The 22,027-nt window shown below is 44.3% G+C and overlaps 1 protein-coding gene across 8 annotated transcripts in view; it reads left to right on the top strand.

Annotated features, from left to right (window-relative positions):
* Window positions 1-215: 215 nt before the first annotated feature.
* MCF2 (MCF.2 cell line derived transforming sequence) overlaps window positions 216-22,027 on the top strand; it is a 199,525-nt gene continuing 177,713 nt past the window's right edge. For 6 of the 8 annotated variants that reach the window (XR_006386815.1, XM_044268788.1, XM_044268786.1 and 3 more), the window contains exon 1: window positions 216-761. Coding sequence is in view for 5 of the 8 variants with exons in the window: in XM_044268788.1 (XP_044124723.1) it covers window positions 665-761 (97 nt within the window). In the remaining 3 variants the exon portion in view is untranslated. Of the gene's footprint in view, window positions 762-3,292; window positions 3,340-18,328; window positions 18,440-22,027 lie in introns of those variants that run through there. The other 2 variants (XM_044268790.1, XM_044268791.1) reach the window with 2 other exon arrangements.

The following is a 22,027-nucleotide window of genomic DNA, read 5'->3' as shown; positions in this document are numbered from 1 at the left end:
CAGCGCCGGGTGTCACATTCCTGACTTTATATGTAACACAGCCCTGTGGTGTGTGTACATTATTCCTGTCTCTAGTGCCAGGGGCCCAGCTGATTGGCTGTGACGGTGAAGTTAGAAGCTATTATAGTAGGTTCTGGGCAGGAAAAACTACAGGGAGGGAGGAGTACACTTGAGCTCTGGCTGCACACAGCTATCATTAACACTGATGTGATCAACTTGCATGCACTCATATAGCTGCTGCTGCTGCTGCTGTCACATTCTTTGCTGGTGAAGGCTTGGTACTGGATGTAGGTGGAGGGTCTTGGAAGACGGGTTGATCGCTGGACGAGGACATCTGCATCTGTCTTGGTTGACACAGTGTGGATTCTTTTTTTATCAGGCAGATCTGCAGTCTCACTGCACCTTGGTGGATGGGATGTGCTCAGAGCTGTTTTGTTGGATGCCCATCAGAAGCTCATACACTGATGTGTGACCCTTGCTGAAGCTCTCTTGATTTCTATTTGGGACAGGTACCACAAGTGGAAAGTTGTCCTAGGATTCCCACCCTTAATCACATCACTTTACAGGTCCATCCATGAGATATTGCAGTATGATATGGGGCATTCTTACACCGACCCTGCTCCCACCTGGTGCCACACTGCATCCTCATTGACCTAGGATTGAGATGGCATCCCTGCAGACTATCAGGATATCGGCTATGGAAATGGAGAAGTATTACAGTCTTCAGCAGGCAGTGTCTCTTCTCTACACATTGCTGGAAAGTAAGTACAGTCCCAATCTCCTGTTATCCCCCTGCAGTCCATAGACAGCAAATAGCATAGTGATTCTGTATGCCCATAGTGTAACTGCAGTGCTGCACTAAAACCACTCCAAGCTGCACTAGACTCCTCCCTATCAGCATCGAAAAGTTGTAATTGCTATCCCATTGATGGGACATCAAGAGAGGCTGAGAACTTAAAATGGATCTCCAGCTAAATCATTTACCAAGTACCCAAAAGATAGTTGATTAGTGTTAGGTTGGTGAGGGTCAGACCAGTAGGTCCTGCACTCCTCTCCCCCTCCACCCAGGCACTCACATCACATGGACATCATAGTAGGGCCCCCCCCCCCCCCTTTTATCAGCCAGGGCAAAGAAGAAGAAGCTGTAAATTGTAGCTTCACTCTGGAAAACTCAAATTGACTCTTTATTACATCGACATTTCTCTTTTTTTTTCTAGTGAGGTCTCATCAGCCATCATATAGTGGTGCCTGGGCTTCAGCATGGCTCTCAGTGTATAACAATTTTTTTTAAATTACCTCAATTGATCTTAAAAATGTTCTTCTCAACCCAAGAGAAGCCAGTTATGATGCGAGACTGGTACAACCTTTGGAAGACCTGTAATGGGTAATCACTTGGGTCAAAACAACTGGGAGTCTCACAGTTTGAGAAGCTCTGTATTACTTGGCCAGCCATTCATTTGAGTAGAGGTTATGTAATGCAATGTATGTTTTCAAATGTAGTATTAGATGGTATCCATCAGATAACCATGCGATAAATGGCCATTTTGAGTCCATAGCAGAAAATGACCAGTTGCAAGGAGCATCTCGTGGTGATATCAGATGATCTTTAGTGGTTTACAAAAACTAGACATCAGTTGATCACAGGGTCAGTTATATGGAAAGTAGCGAACACTGTAAATAAGAAACTCATTTAATATCAATTGTGACACATTATGGTGACATATCAGAAGATAACATGAGTAGTAGATATGTTTGAAGTCTGACCGCCAGCAATTTACAGAGCAGCCAGGCACCTTTAGCTCTACTCACTAATCCTAAAAGAGCAATATTAAAGCCAGTGGTTCTCTCGCGATTCATTTTACCGAGGGTTGCATGAAATCCCCTCTTTATTGGATATTTCGAAGACTTTAAATAGTGAATGATGACTCGAGGGGGATCTGTTGCACTCCCATATGCAGCTTATTTCTCCCTTGGACTTTTATGTCCTGTAATGCAGATTTGCCGTATGGAAACTGTATATATCTCTTGTTAGGTCTTGGCGGTAAGAGGTGAATCTGCAGATACAAGGGGGAGGCCCAGCTGGGCTGATAGTAGCCTTCAGTCATACCATATCACAAGACCTGTTACATTATGAATGTTAATAAGATAAGCCTGATACAAGAAAGCTATTAGACCACTAGGCTATTAGTGTACAAACTTACTGGACATTATTGTGAAATGTTGGAATAAGGAAGCTGGAAGTTCATGGAATGACCTTACAGTCACTGTAGAAATTATTTCAAAAATGCTTCTGCTATCATTAGCTATAACACTAAAGTATTGTTGGCATTGTGCAGAAAGTACAATTATTATCAGTTTCTGGCCCAGTAGAGTGGTATACTAGCTATGTAGACATTGGGAGGAATTTATCATTCCCCATGGCAATTTTTTGGTATGAAAAAAATCACAAGCCTTGTGTTTGTGGCTTTGTAAATGCCATTGCTCCAAAATGTAGAGGCAAGGGGACGTGACGAGGGAGCAGGACTAGCAGGCCCCAGAAATCTATTACCTTTTATGCCAGTTTTCTGACATAAAAGAAGACTGAATTCTACACCAGTTCAGAGCTGCTGTAGATTTCAGTCCAGGCACACAGACTGCTGGAGGATGCACCTAATTTTTGATGAGGTTTGTGGAGACCACATGCATAGAATGTCTCTTGCTTTGGTGGACCATACATGACATCTGGTGGCCATATATGACAGACAGTCCACTGATTTAGATCGGAACTGTGCAAAGCTTTGCTTCCCTTGGGTGATGCTGCAGTGGAAATATATATTTGTATGCAGATTCCCCCCACACACATTACAGTTAATCACTAGGGTCTCTCCAGTGGGAATCCTGGTAATCAGCTTGTAGTTGGGAGGACACTTGTGACAATAAGACATTGTTCAAAGCAGACAACCCATTCAGGAAAGAATAAGTTGCATCTCATTGAATTGTTGCTGATATATTCTGTGCTGTGCTTTTTCCCTGATGCTTTCCTGAAATCACTTTGCCATTTGACTGATGAGCTGCCATTTGCTCACAGGAAGTATCTATCAATAGTACTGCTACAAAGTGAATGGGTTCAGAGCTGTACTATGGGCTGACATGCCATTAATTTGCTGTGAAAGGCTTTTGACCATAGACTTTTCCCTTGAGAAAGTCATAGACATTGAATATTAGAATTACTGGTCTTAAATTTAGTTAAATTATATTTGATAAATTATTGGTTGACAATGATACATTATAACTTTCCGTGATAATTTTTCAGGTCAGTGCCATCACCCATTATAACTTTCCAGGATCATTTTTCAGAAGGTCAGTCCCATCACCCATTATATCTTTCAAGGATCATTTTTCATATGGTCAGTCCCTTCACCAGTTTGTAATGTTACTAATGAGCTTTATATAGCACTTACAATATATATTGATCTGTCAAGCTAACAATCCAATTTTCTTCATCTTGGAACATAGACAATGAGACTTTGCCGAGTTCACAAAAAAATGATTATTAGATGTGATCATTGATCTTAAATGGTTTGTTCTGGATTTAAAATAGCACTTCCATTGAAGAAAATTACCATTTGTTCTTGTAAGACAATTAATATTATATAATGGGTGGCTCTCCCTTTTACATGGTAGTCAGTATAGTTCTAATTCAAGAATGCAGTGGTGGAATACATCGACAATTGGCCCTGGACTGTTCTCAAAACTTGGGTCCTGCCGTTCCCCACCACCGCCCTGCCACACTGTGTCTATAGTAAAAACCACCTTTCTTTACTTGCATTGACAACTGGGCATTACCATTGCACTTTTCAAATTACTGTGGGAACACTGTGTTCTTTCATCCTTGATAGTATTAGACTATGTAGGTACATGGGGAATGGTAACATCAAGCTGTAAATTAGACTTGGGCTACAGATACTTTTTGTGTAACATAATTATATATAATAACAGACAGGTCAGTAGAGGTGTTAGCTCCTCTATAAATCCAGTGACTCCTTGGTGGTGTCTCCTCTGATTACAGGCATTCTCTTTCTTCATTTCTCATTTAAGCCCAGACCACCATGACAACGTCTGTTGATAATTGTAGACTTTGCTACTGAGATATCTTTGCCCCCTCTCTCCTGCATCCATCTGTGTCTTTATAGCAACACAAATAAATTATGACCAAACTCTAGAAAAATACAGACCCTAGGAAAAATACAACCCCTTTAAAAATACAGACCCAAGACCCCTAAACTATTACAGTCACTATCTGTAAAGAATAAATCAAGGCAACTGGACTTACTGTAGTTTTCTTGAAAACGTTTCACTCGTTCTTCCAACGAGCTTTCTCAATTCTCAGAAATGTTATCAAGAAATCAACAGTAAGTCCAGTTGCCTTGATGTATTCTTTACAGATATACCATGACCTGGATAAATGAGAACCTTCACAGACATATTACAGTCACTGTTCCTCTGAGCTGTGCTCTCTGGAACTGAAAGAGTCAAAACTTCAAATCTGCAGTAGGTAAAGCTGTTACTGGGTTCATTAATGTTTGTTAGTATGTTGTTTTAACCTTCTCCTTTCCAGAGCCCACAGCTTAGAGGGAACAATAATTATAGTACCCAGGCCAGACATCTAAACAAATAAAACCCTACAACAAACCATTTAAAGAAATATAGACCCCCATACCAGACCCTCTAAATACAGACTCAGTTCAGTCCCTTCTGAGCTCTGCTGAATTGACATACCAAATCCTCAGAGGACCTCTAGACCACCAAAGTGGCTTCCTTTTCCTATTGCTACCTTCTGTCTCTCTAGCCCCCTGAGCAGCCTCCTACTTGCTGTTCTGTCTCTTACCTATCTACTCCTACCATGCTTTGGCTTGCCACTGCCATCCTCTATCTTCCTTTCCCCTCTTGCTGTCTTCCCCAGGCTGCTTAAGGGCCATAATCGATCACACACAAAGGTTGTTGATGTTGCAATTCAAGGATTTAGCCCTTCTATTCCCAAACCAGCCAAGGTCTGTGAGGGACCACAAGTTCCAGGAAGTCTGCTTCTGAAAGATAATACTGATGATGGTGTTTCCAGGGCACTGGGGAAGGTCCCTCACTTCACCAGCACATTAGCAGTGGCTCCCCAGTAATGCATGCCTCACTCCTCCAGACCAGTCTCCCCTAAAAAAATACAGGCCACAAAACAGGCGCCCACCCAGATCCCCTAAATAAATACAAACCCCAAACCAGTTCCTCTAAGTATAGACTTAGACCCATGAATAACTACATACTCCCAAATCCTCTAACTGCAGACCCAGGGAAGAACACATAAACTAACTCAGAGCCCAGACTTTCTACATAAAGACCCATGGCAGAGTCCTTAAATAGATCATTTAAATACAGATACAGATCCTCTAAATACAGACCCCATACACTTACTGTATGCAGCAAACACTCAACTCTTCCACCTCATTTATCTCTTTAGATTGAGGACCTGCAGAGGTCATGTGACCATGTGAAGGTTCTTCTGTAGGTCCCGTTTGTTGTGGCAAAAACCATGATAAAACCACAACACACACCAAGTTTTTGGACAGTTATCATTGCACATAGCACTTCTTCTGCCAAAAACATGATACAATTGGACTGTGCACCATGTTTATGGATGCTTTGGGTGGCTGTGAGCCCCCCGAAACTCAGTTATAATTGGATATTGTAAGAAGGACATGTCCACAGTGCAAATCCAACACAGTGCTTACTATATTAGTATAATTACTGATCTGTTGTACAGTATGCTTATGACCAGGGCTGTAAGGGCCCCACCACTATGGAAAGCATCTGGACCTTCTTAAATTGGGTCAATGAGTTGTATCTGAAACAAATGATGAAAGCATGATACATATCATAGTAAGCATTTCCACAAATTAGTCGTCACTTGGCAAAACCATGAACACACAGATAATTAGCCACAGGCAATAAGAAGACTTGTACTTTGCTTGAACTAGCATTGCGGTCATGCATTTACATTTAGCTACATAACATGTCTGAATTTCTGCATTCATACTCAATGAAGCATTAAAGTGGTTGTTTGGGATTGAAAAAATTGAGCTATGAGCGGTAATGTTGAGAAGTTAAAAAAACAAACAAACAAAAAAAACAGGACCTCTTTCTCACCTGTCTTGTGCCTCTGCTTACTCCAACCAGTATTTTAACTCCCTGCAATGATGACATGCCTTACATACATGTAACCACTGCAGCCAATCATTGTCCTGAGCAGTGATGCATGTGCATGCGGCACAAGACCACGGCTGCTGCGGTAACGTGCATGTATGGTAGGTCATCACTGCAGGAAAGTGAGCAGAGACCTGGGGGGACCACTGGAGCAGCAGTGCTGGAATGGTGGAGCATTGACAAAATTGACCTACAAAAAGTGTATCAAATCCATCATTGTGCTGAATGCAGGAAAGGCATGAGCATATGTTAGATACATGGCCATAGTTAAATCTTTACCCAAACCTTTACGTCAGCATGGAGGGTACAGCAGCACTTCTCGGAGTAATCTGCACTTTCCACATGCATCGGCTCTGCTCTGCATTTGCTCCATGCAAAGTATGGATCCATAGAAAATATATAGGATCCATACTTTGCATGCTGCAAAGACAGAGCAGAGCCGATGCTAGCAAAAGGTGCACATCTCTGAGAAGCGGTGCTGCATCCTCCAGTCTTTGTGTAAAGGGTTAGGCACTGTTTAAAGGGGTTTTCCAGTAATATTGATTTTAAAGCAAGTATCAGAAAACATTTATAATAGTATAGTGGCTCACCCCTCTTAATTTCTGGAATTATGTGCACTGTCCTAGGCCTACCCACTGCCAACTGTAATATTCAAAAATAATGGAACAAAATGACAGACACACTACCATCTGGAAATATATGATAGATGTGCAAGGCTCTTCCAGATGGTAGTGTGCCTGTCATTTTGTTCCATTATTTTAGAATTTTCAAGCAAGTGCCCACAGCCTGCCCCGGAAATAGAAGATTTATATTTACTTGCTCCACTCCGATCCTCCATGCTGCCTCCATCTTCTGGTCCTGGCACTGTTTACATTCAGCAGTGCCTGGACATGGTCACTTAGACCACTCCAGCCAATGACTGGCTTCAGCTGTGACATGTTGCTTGAGGCCACATCACCACTGAAGCCAGTCATTGACTTTCTGCGCTAGCCCTGTATCTAAAGACCCTACCCAAGCCAGGGTGGCTTGTTGGCACCACGTTTGTCACCAAGCACCAAACCACATGCCTTTTCTATTGCTCTAGTCTAGGGCAGTGATGGAGAACCATTTAGAGGCCCGAACTGCAACCCAAAACCCACTTTTTTATTGCACAGTGCCAACACTGCAATATAACCTGAATACCAATATAGTATATCTTCCATGTACTACATTATTTAGCAATTATAGTCTGCCTACATTTAATGCGCTGCCTGTGCTTTTCATATTGGTACACCACAGACTTTTTCAAAGGTGCGGGTGCCCACAGAGAGGGCTCTGAGTGCCACCTCTGGCACCCGTGCCATATGTTCGCCACCACTGCTCTAGTGCATGAAAAATGAAGCAACTTTTTAAAATGTATTTATTAAATACTAGCAGAAGGACCCGGCTTTGCATGGATATATTTCATCTATTTCATTTCATGTTTGTATGTGTGGTTAAAAGATATTGACAGTATCCCCCATAAGAGTGACCTCTACAGCACCCCGCTCCTTAACACTGACCTCCATAGCGGACTGTCCCCTTAACTGTGACCTCCACAGTGCCTGCCCCCTTATCAGTGACCTCCTCAGCAGCCTGCTCCTTCAACAGTTACCTAGACATTATCCCGCCCCCTTAACAGTGACCTCCACAGCAGCCTGCCCCTTTAACAGTGAGCTCCACAGCGGCTGCCCCTTCATTAGTGACCGCCACAGTACCCCATCTCCTTAACAGTGATTTCCACAATACCCCGTCCACTTAACAGTGGCCTCTACAGCAATCTGCCCCTCTACACTGACCTCCATAGCAGACCGTCCCCTTAACTGTGACCTTCACAGCAGCCTGCCCCTAGGGTGGCCAGAGGTCCGGTTTTAGGCTGGACAGTCCGGCTTTCAGACTCCCTGTCCTCCATCCGGCGCAGGCCGTGGACAGACACAGGGGTGTTCTTTTGAACAGCTCACTCTAAGACAGCAGCACTGTGATGTCTGAGCGTGAGCTGAAGGGAGAAAGCCACCCTCCCTCCCACCCCTGCAGCTGACAGAAGTTGATTTTTACCTTCATTTTTTTAATCCCTGTGGGCTGCAGGGTGGGAGGGTCAAGGTTTTTAAGTCCGTCTTTTGAGGGTGGACTGAATGGCCACCCTACCTTAGTCTCCACATGCACACAGTTTTATACCAGGTTTCCATAACAACCCAGCCATTTTTCTTCACTGCTGCAGGTCAGCTTTAAACGGGCAGGGCGCTGTGGATGACACTGTTATGGGAGTGGAGTGCTGTGGAGGTCACAGTTTAGGGGGCCGGACCTGCGAGATTCTATTGGCTGATAAGAGACATGTGACCGTGTGTATGGCAGTTGGGATATGAAGAGAAAGACCTGCAGGCTTCTATTGGCTAATGTAGGTCATGTGATGTGCCATGTATTTGTATTTTTTGGGAATATCTCAGGAACGGTATGTTCTAGAGAGCTGTGACCCCCACAAGATTTGTTTCCAGGTAGCAAGAGATGTGTATACCAAGTTTCGTTGAAATCGATGGTTGTGTTTTTGAATGATCGCGTAACATACATACGTCCTTCTTTATTCAGTATATATAGATCTTTAGCCATTTGTACCTTCAGCTTCAATTCAGAACAATGCGTTTCCATGGTAACAGTCAGACTTCAAAGAAAGCATGCACCGTCTCATCCTGCTGTCATACTGGCATCCGTCTCCTCCGTCTTACTAGCCTACTAAATATCTGTTAGTAAGAGGTAGGGGGCAAATAGAAGAGAGTATGACTCCAGGATCAGAGTGCAGAGGGTTCGTTACCCCCTTCTGTATGAGCCGCCCCTATTGTATGTACACCCATGCATACTGTGACAGGAAATGTGGTTTACATCACAAACTTTGATCTACAGTCCCTGTTATATGGACAGATCCAAGAATCGTTCCATCAATTGTAGTTGAAGATGGAGCTGACTTGCAGAGTTTCTTTAATATCGACATTACCAGATTGTATTACATGCAGTACATTATAGGTCAGACGCACAGTGACTTCCCATTCCCTATTCTTCACCTATACTGTACATACCTGCATGTAACAAGTCTGGCACTGTAGGTGATCTCACCGGGCGTAGGCCTGAGTTAATATTCACAGCGTTAATTACAATGTTGACAGATCATAAAAACTAGATTTTTACATTCAGATCCATGCAACTGGAATTTTTTGTGTGATGGGTGCTTGAGCATTTAGCTTTTTTATATCTTCATCACATTTTGCTATTCAAAAAATGAACATTCACATTTTATCTTGTTTTTCGTTCCAACTTTTTGAACGTATTCATTTCTTAATATGTCTTTATTAGCGTAAGGCTAGTTTCACACTAGCGCTAAGACGTCCTGGGAGGCTTATTTGGAAGAGGAACAGCCAGGCTTCATTGACTATAATGGGACCCCACGGGGAACTGGCCAGTTCTCAGGATTAGTGCTGAGATTCGGCTGGATATACAGGTGAAACTCGAAAAATCTGAATATCGTGCAAAAGTTTATTTATTTCAGTAATGCAAATTAAAACGAATTGCATTAATGCAGCTTAAAATTATAATTTTGTGAAAAGGCTCAATATTCTAGGCTCAAAGTGTCACACTCTAGTCAACTAACTAATCCATACCCCCTGAGCAAAGGGGACCTCAAAATTGTGACTTTGGGGTTTCATAAGCTGTAAGCCATAATCATCCAAATTATAACTAATAAAGACTTGAAATATCTCGCTCTGCATGTAATGAGTCTCATCTGTTAGTTTCACCTTTTAAGTTGCATTACTGAAATAAATTAACTTTGCACCATATTCAAATCTTTCGAGTTTCACCTGTATATACCCCTGCAACCAGTGTTTTTTGTCCGGCCGAGTCCCGGCACTAATGCCAGAAATAGGCTGGACCCCATTCTAGCTATTGGGCTCAGGCAGGAAAGGTAGTATCTGGCTATTCTGGATATGATGAACTTTGGCAGGCTCTGCCTGACCAGCCTACCAGAACATTTTAGCACTAGTGTGATACTAGCCTAAGAGTGACATGTTTATGCTATGGAGTTCCAAATGGTCTGCATGGACATTGATTTAATGGGATGTTTCAGTGGAAAAAAAAAGCTATTCCCTGGACTGTAAATGCTGTTAAAAAACCCTCCAAAGTTTAGTAACCACCATAGTAGATGTATTCCTAAGTGGTGACTAGTCTGTGAATTCCTCCCTTTTCACAGATCTGCCCATGCATTCCATTAGCTTCCTATTTGGATATTTTTCCTCATACTGTGCTAATGTATCACAGTGTAAGCGTGACTAATGGGCTTCTTACTGTGTCAGGTGATGCTACTCACTACCATAGCGGGACTTATGTAATGGTTTTCCAACACCTTCACCAGTATCTCAGACAAATAGGTTTTGAGAAACAGCTGAACCACTAAGTTGAACACGTGGGCTAGGCATGGTATGTGTGTGAGCTTGCAGAGCTCCAAAGCCGCCACCAAATTACAGCCATTATCAGACACAACCATGCCTGGTTGTAGGTTGAGTGGCGAGAGCCACAGCTCAGTCTGGTCTCTTATACCCTGCCAAAGCTCTGCGGCGGTGTGCTGTTTGTCACCTAAACATATTAGTTTCAGCACCGCCTGTTGCCGCTTCTCCACTGCAGTGCTACACTGCTTCCAGCTACTGACTGATGGCTGACTGGTGCTGCAAGATGAGAATTCAGAGGTGGAAGTGGAGGAGGAGAAGAGGGGGTCACAGCCACTAATGTAGGTGGTGGCGGAAATCCTTGGCATCGGTAGCATATGTGTTATCCCAGGGTACGACTCGCTCCCGGCCTCCACAAAAGTCACCCAGTGGGCCATCAGGGAAATGTAGTGTCCCTGGTCACAAGCACTTGTCCATGTGTCAGTCGTTAAGTGGACCTTTCCAATAACTGCGTTGGTCAGGGCACGGGTGATGTTACGGGACACATGCTGGTGTAAGGCGGGTATGGCACACCGTGAAAAATAGTGGCGGCTGGGAACTAAAACAAACCACCGGTCAGTGGACCGAAAATCCCTGTATGGGTACTACTTATAGAGATTAAAAGATATAACTTTATTAGATCACTTAAAACATGGTTGTAGATGAACCAAATGCCCACACACTTAAAACTATCAGGTGATAGTGCTGGATAAACTAGGTTGCTATTTGATACTATTTCCCTTAACAATGTAACAATTGAGGGGAGAAGAGGGAGAGGATGGAGGATGGTGGATGATTGTAATTCAGAGTGTGCAGTTTGGATACACAGGACGGAGATGTATACCTATTTGGGAAACACTTGGACCTGGGCCCAGGTCACAACTGTATAAACCTATCTCCTTTTCACACAACCCTGCGTATCACTTCTCACTGCCACTAATGCCACAACATTCACACACATCCAGGAGTATCTAGAGTATATTACTCGTGTTCCTATCTCTCTATACACTTTTTCATGCACCTATTGAAGCACTACCAGCTGCCTAAAATCAAATTGCGCCTAACACTAGACCCCACCCGACATGTTTCGCCGCAATGCGGCTTCGTCAGGGGTTAGGTGTATTAGTGGCTGGGAACTAAGTAACGAGGGACCACCACCGTCATCAGGCTGCGGAAAGCCTCAGTGTCCACAAGCCTAAATGGCATCATCTCCAGGGCCAGCAATTTGGAAAGGTGCGCATTTAGTGCTATGGCCTGTGGGTGGGTGGGTGGCTGGGTATTTGCGCTTTCGTTCAAAAGCCTGGGGTATGGACATCTGTATGCTGCGCTGGGACACAGAAGTAGATGAGCTAGATTATAGTGCTTGCGAAGGTCCAGGTGCAGGGCGGGAGGCATCCGGGCCTGCGTCTTGGACAGGGGATTGGCCAGCACGTAACACAGGGGAAGAGGAGGCAGTGGTGTGACCCACGTTCGGCCCACCTATTAGGTTGCTTTGATGCCATGTGGCGGATCATGCTGGTGGTGGTGAGGTTGCTAGTGTTCACGCCCCTGCTCATTTTGGTACAGCACAGGCTGCAAATGACAATTCTTTTATCGTCTGCACTTTCCTCAAAAAAGCGCAAGACTGTGGAACACCTACCCCTTGGCAAGGGAGATTGTCGCAAGGGGATGCTCCGGGGAACAGTTGCGGGCCTGTTTGGTGTGGCACGCCTTCTTCCTTTTGACACCTCACTGCCTCTTCCAGCCTGTTGCAGTGCTGTGGATCCCTCCCCCTCTGTACTGCTGTCTTCCCAGGTTTCATCGTCCACCACCTCCTCTTCCACTTCCTCACTCTGATCATCCTCCTGACTTGTTGACCTGACAACAACCTCACTTATTGACAACTGTGTCTGCAATACGCCAGTCCTGCAGGGTGAGTGATTGTGAGGTCAAAGGGGACAGTTAACAGACCAAGGGTTGCTATTGGTACTCACAGTTTTTAATATACCCTGGGCAGGCATACAGCAGTGATGGAGAGGCTGGCACATAGATCCTCTGGGGCACTCTCTGGGTAAAGAGACCAGGCATGGTGGTAGGTGAGGTGTTGTAGGTTTAGTGTGCCGGTGGCAAGATCCCTTATAGTTCATGACGCCAGTGCCGGTAACGGTGGCACACCGATTTATTGTAAGAATAATTGTGATACACACAGTTGTAGTGAACCAGAACTCCTTTTTACTGAACAGTTTAACTATATACAGGCTTCAGTTAGTTCCACATGCAGGGACTTTGATAACAGGCAGGCTTCACATAAATGGCAGGCAAAGTTCTTGCAAGATACTCAAAGGGAATAACACTCACAGATCAGGTTGTACTTTCTTCAGATCCTGTCTGGCTTTCTCCAAGGCCCGTGTGCCCTATAGCTGGCTTTATCCTTGGGTAGGGAAACCTTCCTCTGGTATAAATCCTCTTGCTGTAAATATCCTTCTGCCCTTCAGCTTTCTACTTGGCTGGATAAAAGTGGCTCTGCTCTGTACTTTTCAAGGTGCTAGATATCTACAGGAGGCAACTTCTTCTCCTGGACTAACTTCTGAGCTTCACTTGCTCAGCACTTCAGGCAGGCTAGACTGCACTACTTAGCCTCCTGGACTAGACTGGACTGACTCTTTCCTGTCTGGGCCTAACTATATATTCTAGGGGGGTTCCCTAGCTCCACTACACCCCTAACAGGCCTGGTACACAGGAGATAATATGACAACATACATTAAAATGCAATACAAAATACCATGACCATGTTCCACAAGAGGTGTCTCATCCTCATCATCAACCTCTTGAGACACTAATTGCCTTGACTTATTGGCAACTGAGTCTCATCATTATCACCATCATCATCCACCTCATGAAACACTAATTGCCATTCCCCACCGTCATCTTCTTGTGACTGTGGATGTTCAAGAGTTTGGGCATCGGTGCACACGATCTCCTCATGTCCCTCTTCAAGCGGGCTTTGCGAGAGGCCCAAATCAAGGAATGACAATGAAAAGAGCTCCTTGGAATATCCAAATGTGGCAGAATTTATATGGGAACTGGGTATCTTAAAACATAAGGTTTACTAAATCAATTAAAATAGGTATAACGCCACATGCAAGTGGCAGCAGTGACAGCCATCCTGTTCTATAAGGCCCCCTCTTAAGATTAAATAAGCAGCTGTCGGTTAACCACATGTAAGTGGCGACTTTTTCACCTATGACACCTCCTCCTTATAGTGACTTCGATGATACGCCCCCTAGAAAGTATTGAATGATATGCCTCTTTGTATCTTCTTCTGTATGTGCCAACTGACCGGTGCCTCTAAATGTATTTGGCTATCCTGTCAAATGAAATCCATTTAAGCGACTCAGCATTCATCTATCAGCTGTTAAGACATCATTTTCAGCACCTACAGGTCCTGTGTATATGTGCCGTGGCGTTTCTGAGCGGTGGGCGACGCTTAGATGCAGGCCCCTACCTCACTTCCGGTAAGCCCGCACCACATGATCCCTACTTCCGGTCTAGTGGGCGGCGTGCGTTCCTCAGGCAGGGAAAGGCACTCGCGCCACCATGGACAGGTGAGGCAGGTGATTAGGGGGTGTAACCAACCGTTTCTGGGGTATATAGAGGGGGAGTGACTAGTAACAGTTGCTCTCCCAAATCACCACTACTTGAGGTGAGACACAGGCTGATATGGGACACTTCCCTTAATTCAGCATGGATATGACCTACCTACTATCCATTTAAAGAATATGGCGGTAAACATCCTTCGATTCTAGTAAGTAGACAATCTGAGTATTCTGCTATTTAACATCTAAAACTCAGGAGTATAAGTGACCAACACTCTGTGTATTTCTGTAATTTTCTTTTCAGTTAACCCTGAATATTCTGTGAAGTCCCCTGATGATTTCTGGCAATAAGAATGAAACATGACATGTAGGGCTTTGTAAACAGGATAAAGTGCAGTATTAGGCCCATACAGAGGGAAAGGTTCCATATGGGGTCACCCCTGTCGGGGCGGGTGCTCTGTGTCTGATAGGCAGGTGATAAGATCAGCCCCTAGCCCTCTTACAGGTAGGGAACCTACTACCAGGGAATACTAGGAGTTCAATCTATGCTGCCAGACACAAGCACTTTGGTCACCAGTGTCCTTCTGCAATATTCACAAGGACCTATCTCCACTAGACGTGGATCCTCCCACATGACGTGGTAAGACCCACCCATTTATTTCACTATTTTGTGATTTATAGCTAGTGGAGTTGTAAGTATATTTGTTGTCTCTCACCAATGGTGTTATACCTATTTTAATTGATTTAGTAAATGTTATGTTTTAAGATACCCAGTTCACATATAAATTCTGCCTTAATTTGGGTGTGACCTTATACTGCCATACATACAATACCGTGTGGCGGTATAATGAATACTTAATATCCGAATGTGGGATCACTCGTTTGGCAAGACTCTCCATGGTGGGAGGAAGGAGGATCAGGGTGAGGAGTCTGCTGACCAGACTCTCGGCTAAGGAGACTGGACTTTGTGGAAGACAGGGTGGTGCTTAACCGACTGGAAGCATTATCTGCTACAATCCAACCGACCACCTGGTCACACTGGTATGACTTCGAGAGTGGTGTCCTACGCCACCCTCCAAACTGAGACATGAAGCTAGGTATAGTGGATGAGTCTGTTTCTTGTGCTCTGGCAGCAGGCACAATTTCACCGGGCACAGGGCTACGGCCTCTACGTGCACCATCAGCAGCACGGGCACTTGCCCTTCCCTTACTGTTCGCCTTCAGCATATTAAATGGTATATATGCTTGCAAGTTTGTCACACGTACACTAGCACAGGTTTTGTAAGTGTATGCGCAAATAAATTAAACTGAATGTCACTGATATTTAGGATGCGCAAACGTTAAACAGCATATGTAGCGCAGGTAATGTCGCTGTCACCAGCGGAATTTTTTTTTTTACTGAATGTCACCGATATTTATGATGTGCAAAAGTTATACAGGAGATGTAGTGCACGTAATATCGCTGCGGTCAAAAATTACAGGGAATATCACAGCTATTTGGGAATCGCAAACATTATACAGTAGATGCAGCGCAGGTAATGTAACTGTCCGTAGCGGACACCGTCTACGGAGGAAGTACACTGGATGTCACAGATATTATTAGTATGCGCACACGTTAAAAAGGAGATGTAGTGCAGATAATGTCGCTGTCCGCAGCGTCTACAGAAAAAGTACACTGGATGTCATAGATATCTTTAGTATGCACACACGTTAAACAGGAGATGTAGTGCAGATAATGTTGCTGTCTGCAGCGTCTATGGAAAAATTACACTGGATGTCACACATATTTTTAGGATGCGCAAATGTTATACAGGAGATGTAGCGCAGGTTATGTCACTGTCCGCAGCAGACACAGTCTACGGAAAAAGTACTCTGGATGTCACAGATATTTTTAGGATGCGCACACGTTACACAGGAGATGTAGTGCAGATAATGTTGCTGTCTGCAGCGGCCTAACTATTGCTAACTATTTAGCACAGGTTGTGCTAAAAATATACAGTATATTGCTGGCAGATAAAACAATAGTACTTAAAAGGACTTTTTGGTCTCTAACACCAACCCTGCCTAACAAAAAAATTCAATTCCCTACACTATCTGTCCCTTCTACAGCACAGCACTCCCTGACTAATACTGGCCGAATCACGTGTCATCGGGTGCTTTATAGCACCCAATGACGCGTTCCGGCCAGCCAATCACTGTAATGAAACTAACCAACATGGCTACGGCATTACAGTGAGGGCAGTACTTACCCGCACAATTATTGGCTGCGTAGCAGCCAACAAACTTCCGGGGAGGAGGCTCGAGCATCGCGCTCGAGCACATGCAGTATTCGGCCGAACACCACGATATCGCGATGCTCGAGCCGATCTGGTGTTCGGCTGAGCATGCTCGATCAACACTACTATTAACACTTCTATTTCTGAAAGCATTCTTACTTTGTAGCATTTTGGCCTAAGCCTGCCTAACACCTTTGCGCAGAGTGTGTGTGTGCGTAATATTTTTACGTTTTCAATAAATTTTACGATGAAAACAGAAAAGGGCTGCTGGGTTGGCTGAATGTCAATGTGTAGTGGGTGAAAGCAGCATGGCACTAGTTAATGATTCCTGAAGGTTATGTTTCATCTCCTTCTGTTATCACCTATGAATGAGTCACCTTGTGTATATGATTATAGTCCATGTAATTGGTTGTCTGTCGACAAACAAATTATTTGGGTGTACAAGGATCTGTGAGTTTCTCAATATGTTCCACTTTTCCATTTATCAGCGTTTATGTGGACTCTTTTACAATATGTTCTGCTTTCACAGTACAACGTTATCATTAAAATAATTCACATTGAGATCTGCAAAGTTTAATGACCATGAACCAAAAATAATAGTTCCTCATCATGTTCCAGCTATCGAGGGCTTTGATAATGTTTCTAATATGTTAGAGCTTGATCTGGTTACCATAGATATATGTACCATGTTTTTTTCTGGAAGAATCTTGTAGTTCAAAAGCCTGGCATTACCATGTTGTTGGAGACAGTAATAGTTCCGGATGTGTGCTTTGACCATGGTTTTAAATGTGATGGTGTCTTTAGTTAATTTTAGAGATGGTAATGTGTAACTTTGATATCACTCATGCATTTTCTGACATTCCAAGAAATAGATTATTGTTAGGACTATATTAAGGTATGAGTTCAATTTAACTTCCAATTAAGAAATAGGATCTGTTATCTACCCTAAATAATTGAATTACCCTGTTATGTTGACAGTGCTCTATTTACCCTGCTGCTCCCGCTGTCCTAGCGGTCCAGACCAGCCCGCACCCTAATTCTTCCCCAACCATAGCTACTTATGGGTATTTAAGGTGGGAAGGTGCATGAGAAATATGGTATTCTAGCTTGCTGTCATGAACCAGCGTGTGTGAACCCACTTGTGCCACACCTCCTACCTCCTCTAAGGGCATTGTCTAAGTGAACCCCTTGTTGATTACAGTACCCCTGATGGTGGGGATAGGTTTTCCCGAAAGGAACACCAGGTTGCTACCTCGTGAGGAGGATTGGCACACAAGGCAGCTGGTCCAGGCGGACCAGGAAGTACCTGAGAAAGGTACCAGAGGTACAGATGTAGTCAGCAGGCCAAGTCATAACCAGGAGTGCAGGACAGAAGGACGAGGCAGAGGCGAAGTCAAACAAGCAACAGGTCAGGGAAGGCAGCAAAGTACAGGTCAGGCAGTCCGGATTGGCAACAGGAGAGTCAAGGCAAGCAGGCAGGCATCAAACAGGTAGCCGAGTCCAGAAACACAAGCACGGGTCAGGTACACAGGAACACAGCAGAGAAATCAACAACCTTTGCAGGACACAAGGACCTTGACACTCAGGAATCTGGGAAGGGGGCTGAGCCACTTATATACATGTAGGAAGGATATGATTGCTCAAAAATGTCACATGATCTAATCCATAAAGCACAGCAGGCGATGCACGCCGGCCTTAAGTTAGTGCTGCAGGGAAGAAGCAGCAAGCATGCTTCGGCCAGGGCTGAAAGGAAACTGTGGTGCGGATCCCAAAAACAAACAGTACCTGCAAGGACAGAGCCCAGGACTGCAGTGGTGAATGTGAAAGCACAGGCAGCAGATCACCGCTGAATACGGCACCCAGGACCGCGGCGGTAAGCAGGAGAACAGGGGCGTACAGCAGTCGCTGTTACACATGCTAGTTCCTGCAAAGGTGTGGTGTTCTGTTTGTCTTCCTGTGTACCAATTTCTGCCCAGTTCCTGACTGTGATTCTCCACTGCCTGGCTAGACCTGTTTCTGATTACCATATAGACTCTTTGAAGCCTGCCCTGACATCAGACTATTCTTCAGATTGCCTGTACTGTTCGTGCCGTGACCTCTACTTGTCCTTGACTATAGTTTAGCTTCATCCCTCAATGCTCCACCTCGGTATCTCTGAGCTTTGTGGGTCAACTGCCAACCACATAGAAACTAATCCAGGACGTAGCGGCCTGGTGGCTCTCCTACAGCGAAGCTCAGATTCCTGTATAGGGATTAGAGGGTAAATACCAGGGGACTGCCAGGATAACATTCTTAGCCTAAAATCAAATCCAATGATTGGCACAGTGGATCCACACCTATGAATAGTGGTTCCGTTATGCTTCCCATAGACTTCCATTATGAAGGAATGCAAAACGGAATGCCTCTTAAAGGCTTCTGTGATGCATTCTGTCATAAAATTCCGTTATAATCTGTGATAACGAAATTCATAATGAAATTCAACCAGAACCCGAACACCAAAACTGAACTTGCAAACATCAAATTTGCTTATCCCTATACATCACTCCTGTTTCAGGGTTTCCTGGTCTCCCACCAGTCTTTACTTCCTGGTGCCTGTTAACTTGCAGGAAATGACCACTCACTGGCTGAGGTAGGTAACTGCTGTTGTCTATGATTGGCTTAGCAATCATTCTTGTTGTTTCAATAAGTGCTAGGAAGTATAGACCTGCAGAACACCTGGAAGCATCACAACAGGAGTAAATATTTTTGTTTGCCAAACAGCCCATTTATTGTAATTGCCCATTTAATGTAATTACCCATACCCGTGTTTTCTAACATTGTAGGACCTGTGAATCTGCATGGGTCCTCAAGACTGATCAAAATGAAAGATTCAGCCATCCTGGTCTAGGAATGTCTATCTCCACGGACCCTATAGCAGCTGCATGGTCAGCTTCTAGGTTGTCAGGTTGAACTGCTGTCAAACCTTGTCATCCTGCAGGCAGTAGGGAAGTTCTTCTAAAAGAAAGGGCTTGTTCACGATGAAAAAATTAAAGTCACCTGTTCCTGTTTAGATACTGTACAAGTATTGTTCCCACCATGCTAGGACAATGTTTCTCTCTCATCAATATTTTATTGTGTCTTTTGTGCTCTTGTAAAACTCATTAAAGTTAATGTCTGTAATAATTGAAGATGAGATATGGACTATTGACTGGATAGACAGGTCCGCGTGAGGAGGACACATTGAACCAGTGGTTTTTAAGTCACTTTTGAAAAGTGCATGGAAACATCTGTCAGCCATTGTGGAACAAAATACAACACCTGTTTTTTTTTTCAGACTTAAAATGATTAAATACAGAGACGCCTGCAGTATAATGACTGTGGAAAATATTTCCACTGAAACATGAACACATACTTCTCTTAGCATTTTACATGACCAATAAAAATGCAAGTTCAGTGGCCTCACATACGGTAAGGCTACTTTCACACTAAATATACTGATCCCCTAGGGGACAAAGGGGTAAAACTTAACATTTAATATGTATTTCTAAAATAGATAAGCGCTAGCAAGGAGAGCCTCTAATACAAACAGACAAAAGACAGCCCATTAAGGCCTAGACAAACAAACGCTGAATGATAACAAAAATGATATAACATAAGAGGAACGTTCTCACCCATAAATGCTGTAGACTTGGATGGTAGAGTCTCTTTCGTGTTGCAAATATCAAGTGGTAGACAGTGTTGATATGTTACCATACCGGATCGTTGCCAGCATGTAGACCTCAGCATAGACAGGAATCGGGAGCAAAAAGACCCTAAATTGCCCTACTGGAGGGGCAGGGGCTATAACGCCCTACCTGTCTATACGAGGTACTTGCCCTGCAAGGAGCGTCCCCGTCCGGATACCTATCCCTGTGTCCGGGCGGAATCCCTAGTAAACCTTATTCAGGTAAACTCCCGACGTGTCACGTTTCATTCCGCGAACTCATCAGGGGAGATGTACAAAAGCATTAACAAGCAATAGATGGAGCTTGCATTACATAGCAAAAATAAGAGGGGGGGGGGGATTGTAAATATAAGCTAATGGTGGTTAAGGCTGGTATAAAAGTATTCCAAAAGAAAAAAGGGGGCTGGTCAGTAGAACTCAAACCACCTAAAGAGACCAGAAAAAAAAACAATTAGCTTGAGTACAGGTGCACCAGTGGGTGAGGCCTGCTAGAGTCCAGGTGTGACCCAGGATAAGTGCTATCCAAATTGGCTGTCAGCAGGGAGTACCTACCTGTCAGCGCTTTTTAAATGTACAGAGCCGCGTGCCAGAATTCCCTATCCGCCCTACTTCCGGTCTCGTAACGCCGAAAAGAGGAAGTCACGTGACCGGTGGAACGCAAGGAAGTGGGTCGACGTGTCACGGCATCGCGCCCCAAGGCCTGCGACGCCAGGTGATGACGTCGCAAATCACTTGGCAGAAGTCACATGATCAGTCCAGGCCGGCCCCGGAGCGCAGTACCACAAGTGCGCCGCGTCCCCAAACAAACGGACCATAACAGGCGCGGGGCAAGTACCTTGTATAGACAGGTAGGGCGTTCTAGCCCCTGCCCCTCCAGTAGGGTGATTTTGGGTCTTTTTGCTCCCGATTCCTGTCTATGCTGAGGTCTACACGCTGGCACCGATCCGGTATGGTAACATATCAACACTGTCTACCGCTTGATATTTGCAACACGAAAGAGAGTCTACCATCCAAGTCTACAGCATTTATAGGTGAGAACGTTCCTTTTATGCTATATCATTTTTTTTACCATTCATCATTTGTTTGTCTAGGCCTTAATGGGCTGTCTTTTGTTTGTTTGTATTAGAGGCTCTCCGTGCTAGCGCTTATGTATTTTAGAAATACATATTAAATGTTAAGTTTTACCCCTTTGTCCCCTAGGGGATCAGTATATTTTGCCATTTGTTTTTGGGAGTAATCGGTCAAGCTTGTTACTTGGCCTCACAGATTGCTACTTTCACACTAGCGCAGTGGAGTCTCTAGCTTTCAAAATTTGGGGGGGGCACACTGGGGGCCAGGACAAAAGTAGGGGGGGGCAGCTATAACAACGATACATTTACACAAGTACGCTTCGAAATGCTGCGATACCTAAAACCGCAACAGGGAAGAAAAGTCCAGCTGTCTGTGGATGACACTTTTATAGAGAGGGGGATCTGTGGATGACACTGCTATGGGGGGGATCTGTGGATGCCACATACCGTATATAGCATCTTATGCTATATGTGTCATCCACAGATCCACCCCATGACAGTGTCATCCCCATTTCCCCCTCCATAACAGTGTCATCCACAGATCCCCCTCCCCGCCTCTCACAGGAGTGTACAGTTGACATTTCTAAACCGTAATCCATATCCTGGAGTAACTTTAACTTTAAATCAGGATTCAGCAGCCGCTCATCTCTACTAGTACCTTAACCTTACACCACTCGGCTAGCTTCGG

This window comes from Bufo gargarizans, chromosome 9, assembly GCF_014858855.1.
Source record: "Bufo gargarizans isolate SCDJY-AF-19 chromosome 9, ASM1485885v1, whole genome shotgun sequence".
NCBI lineage: Eukaryota > Metazoa > Chordata > Amphibia > Anura > Bufonidae > Bufo > Bufo gargarizans.
Note: the sequence above shows the minus strand (reverse complement) of the source record. Positions and strands in the feature narration are given on the sequence as shown.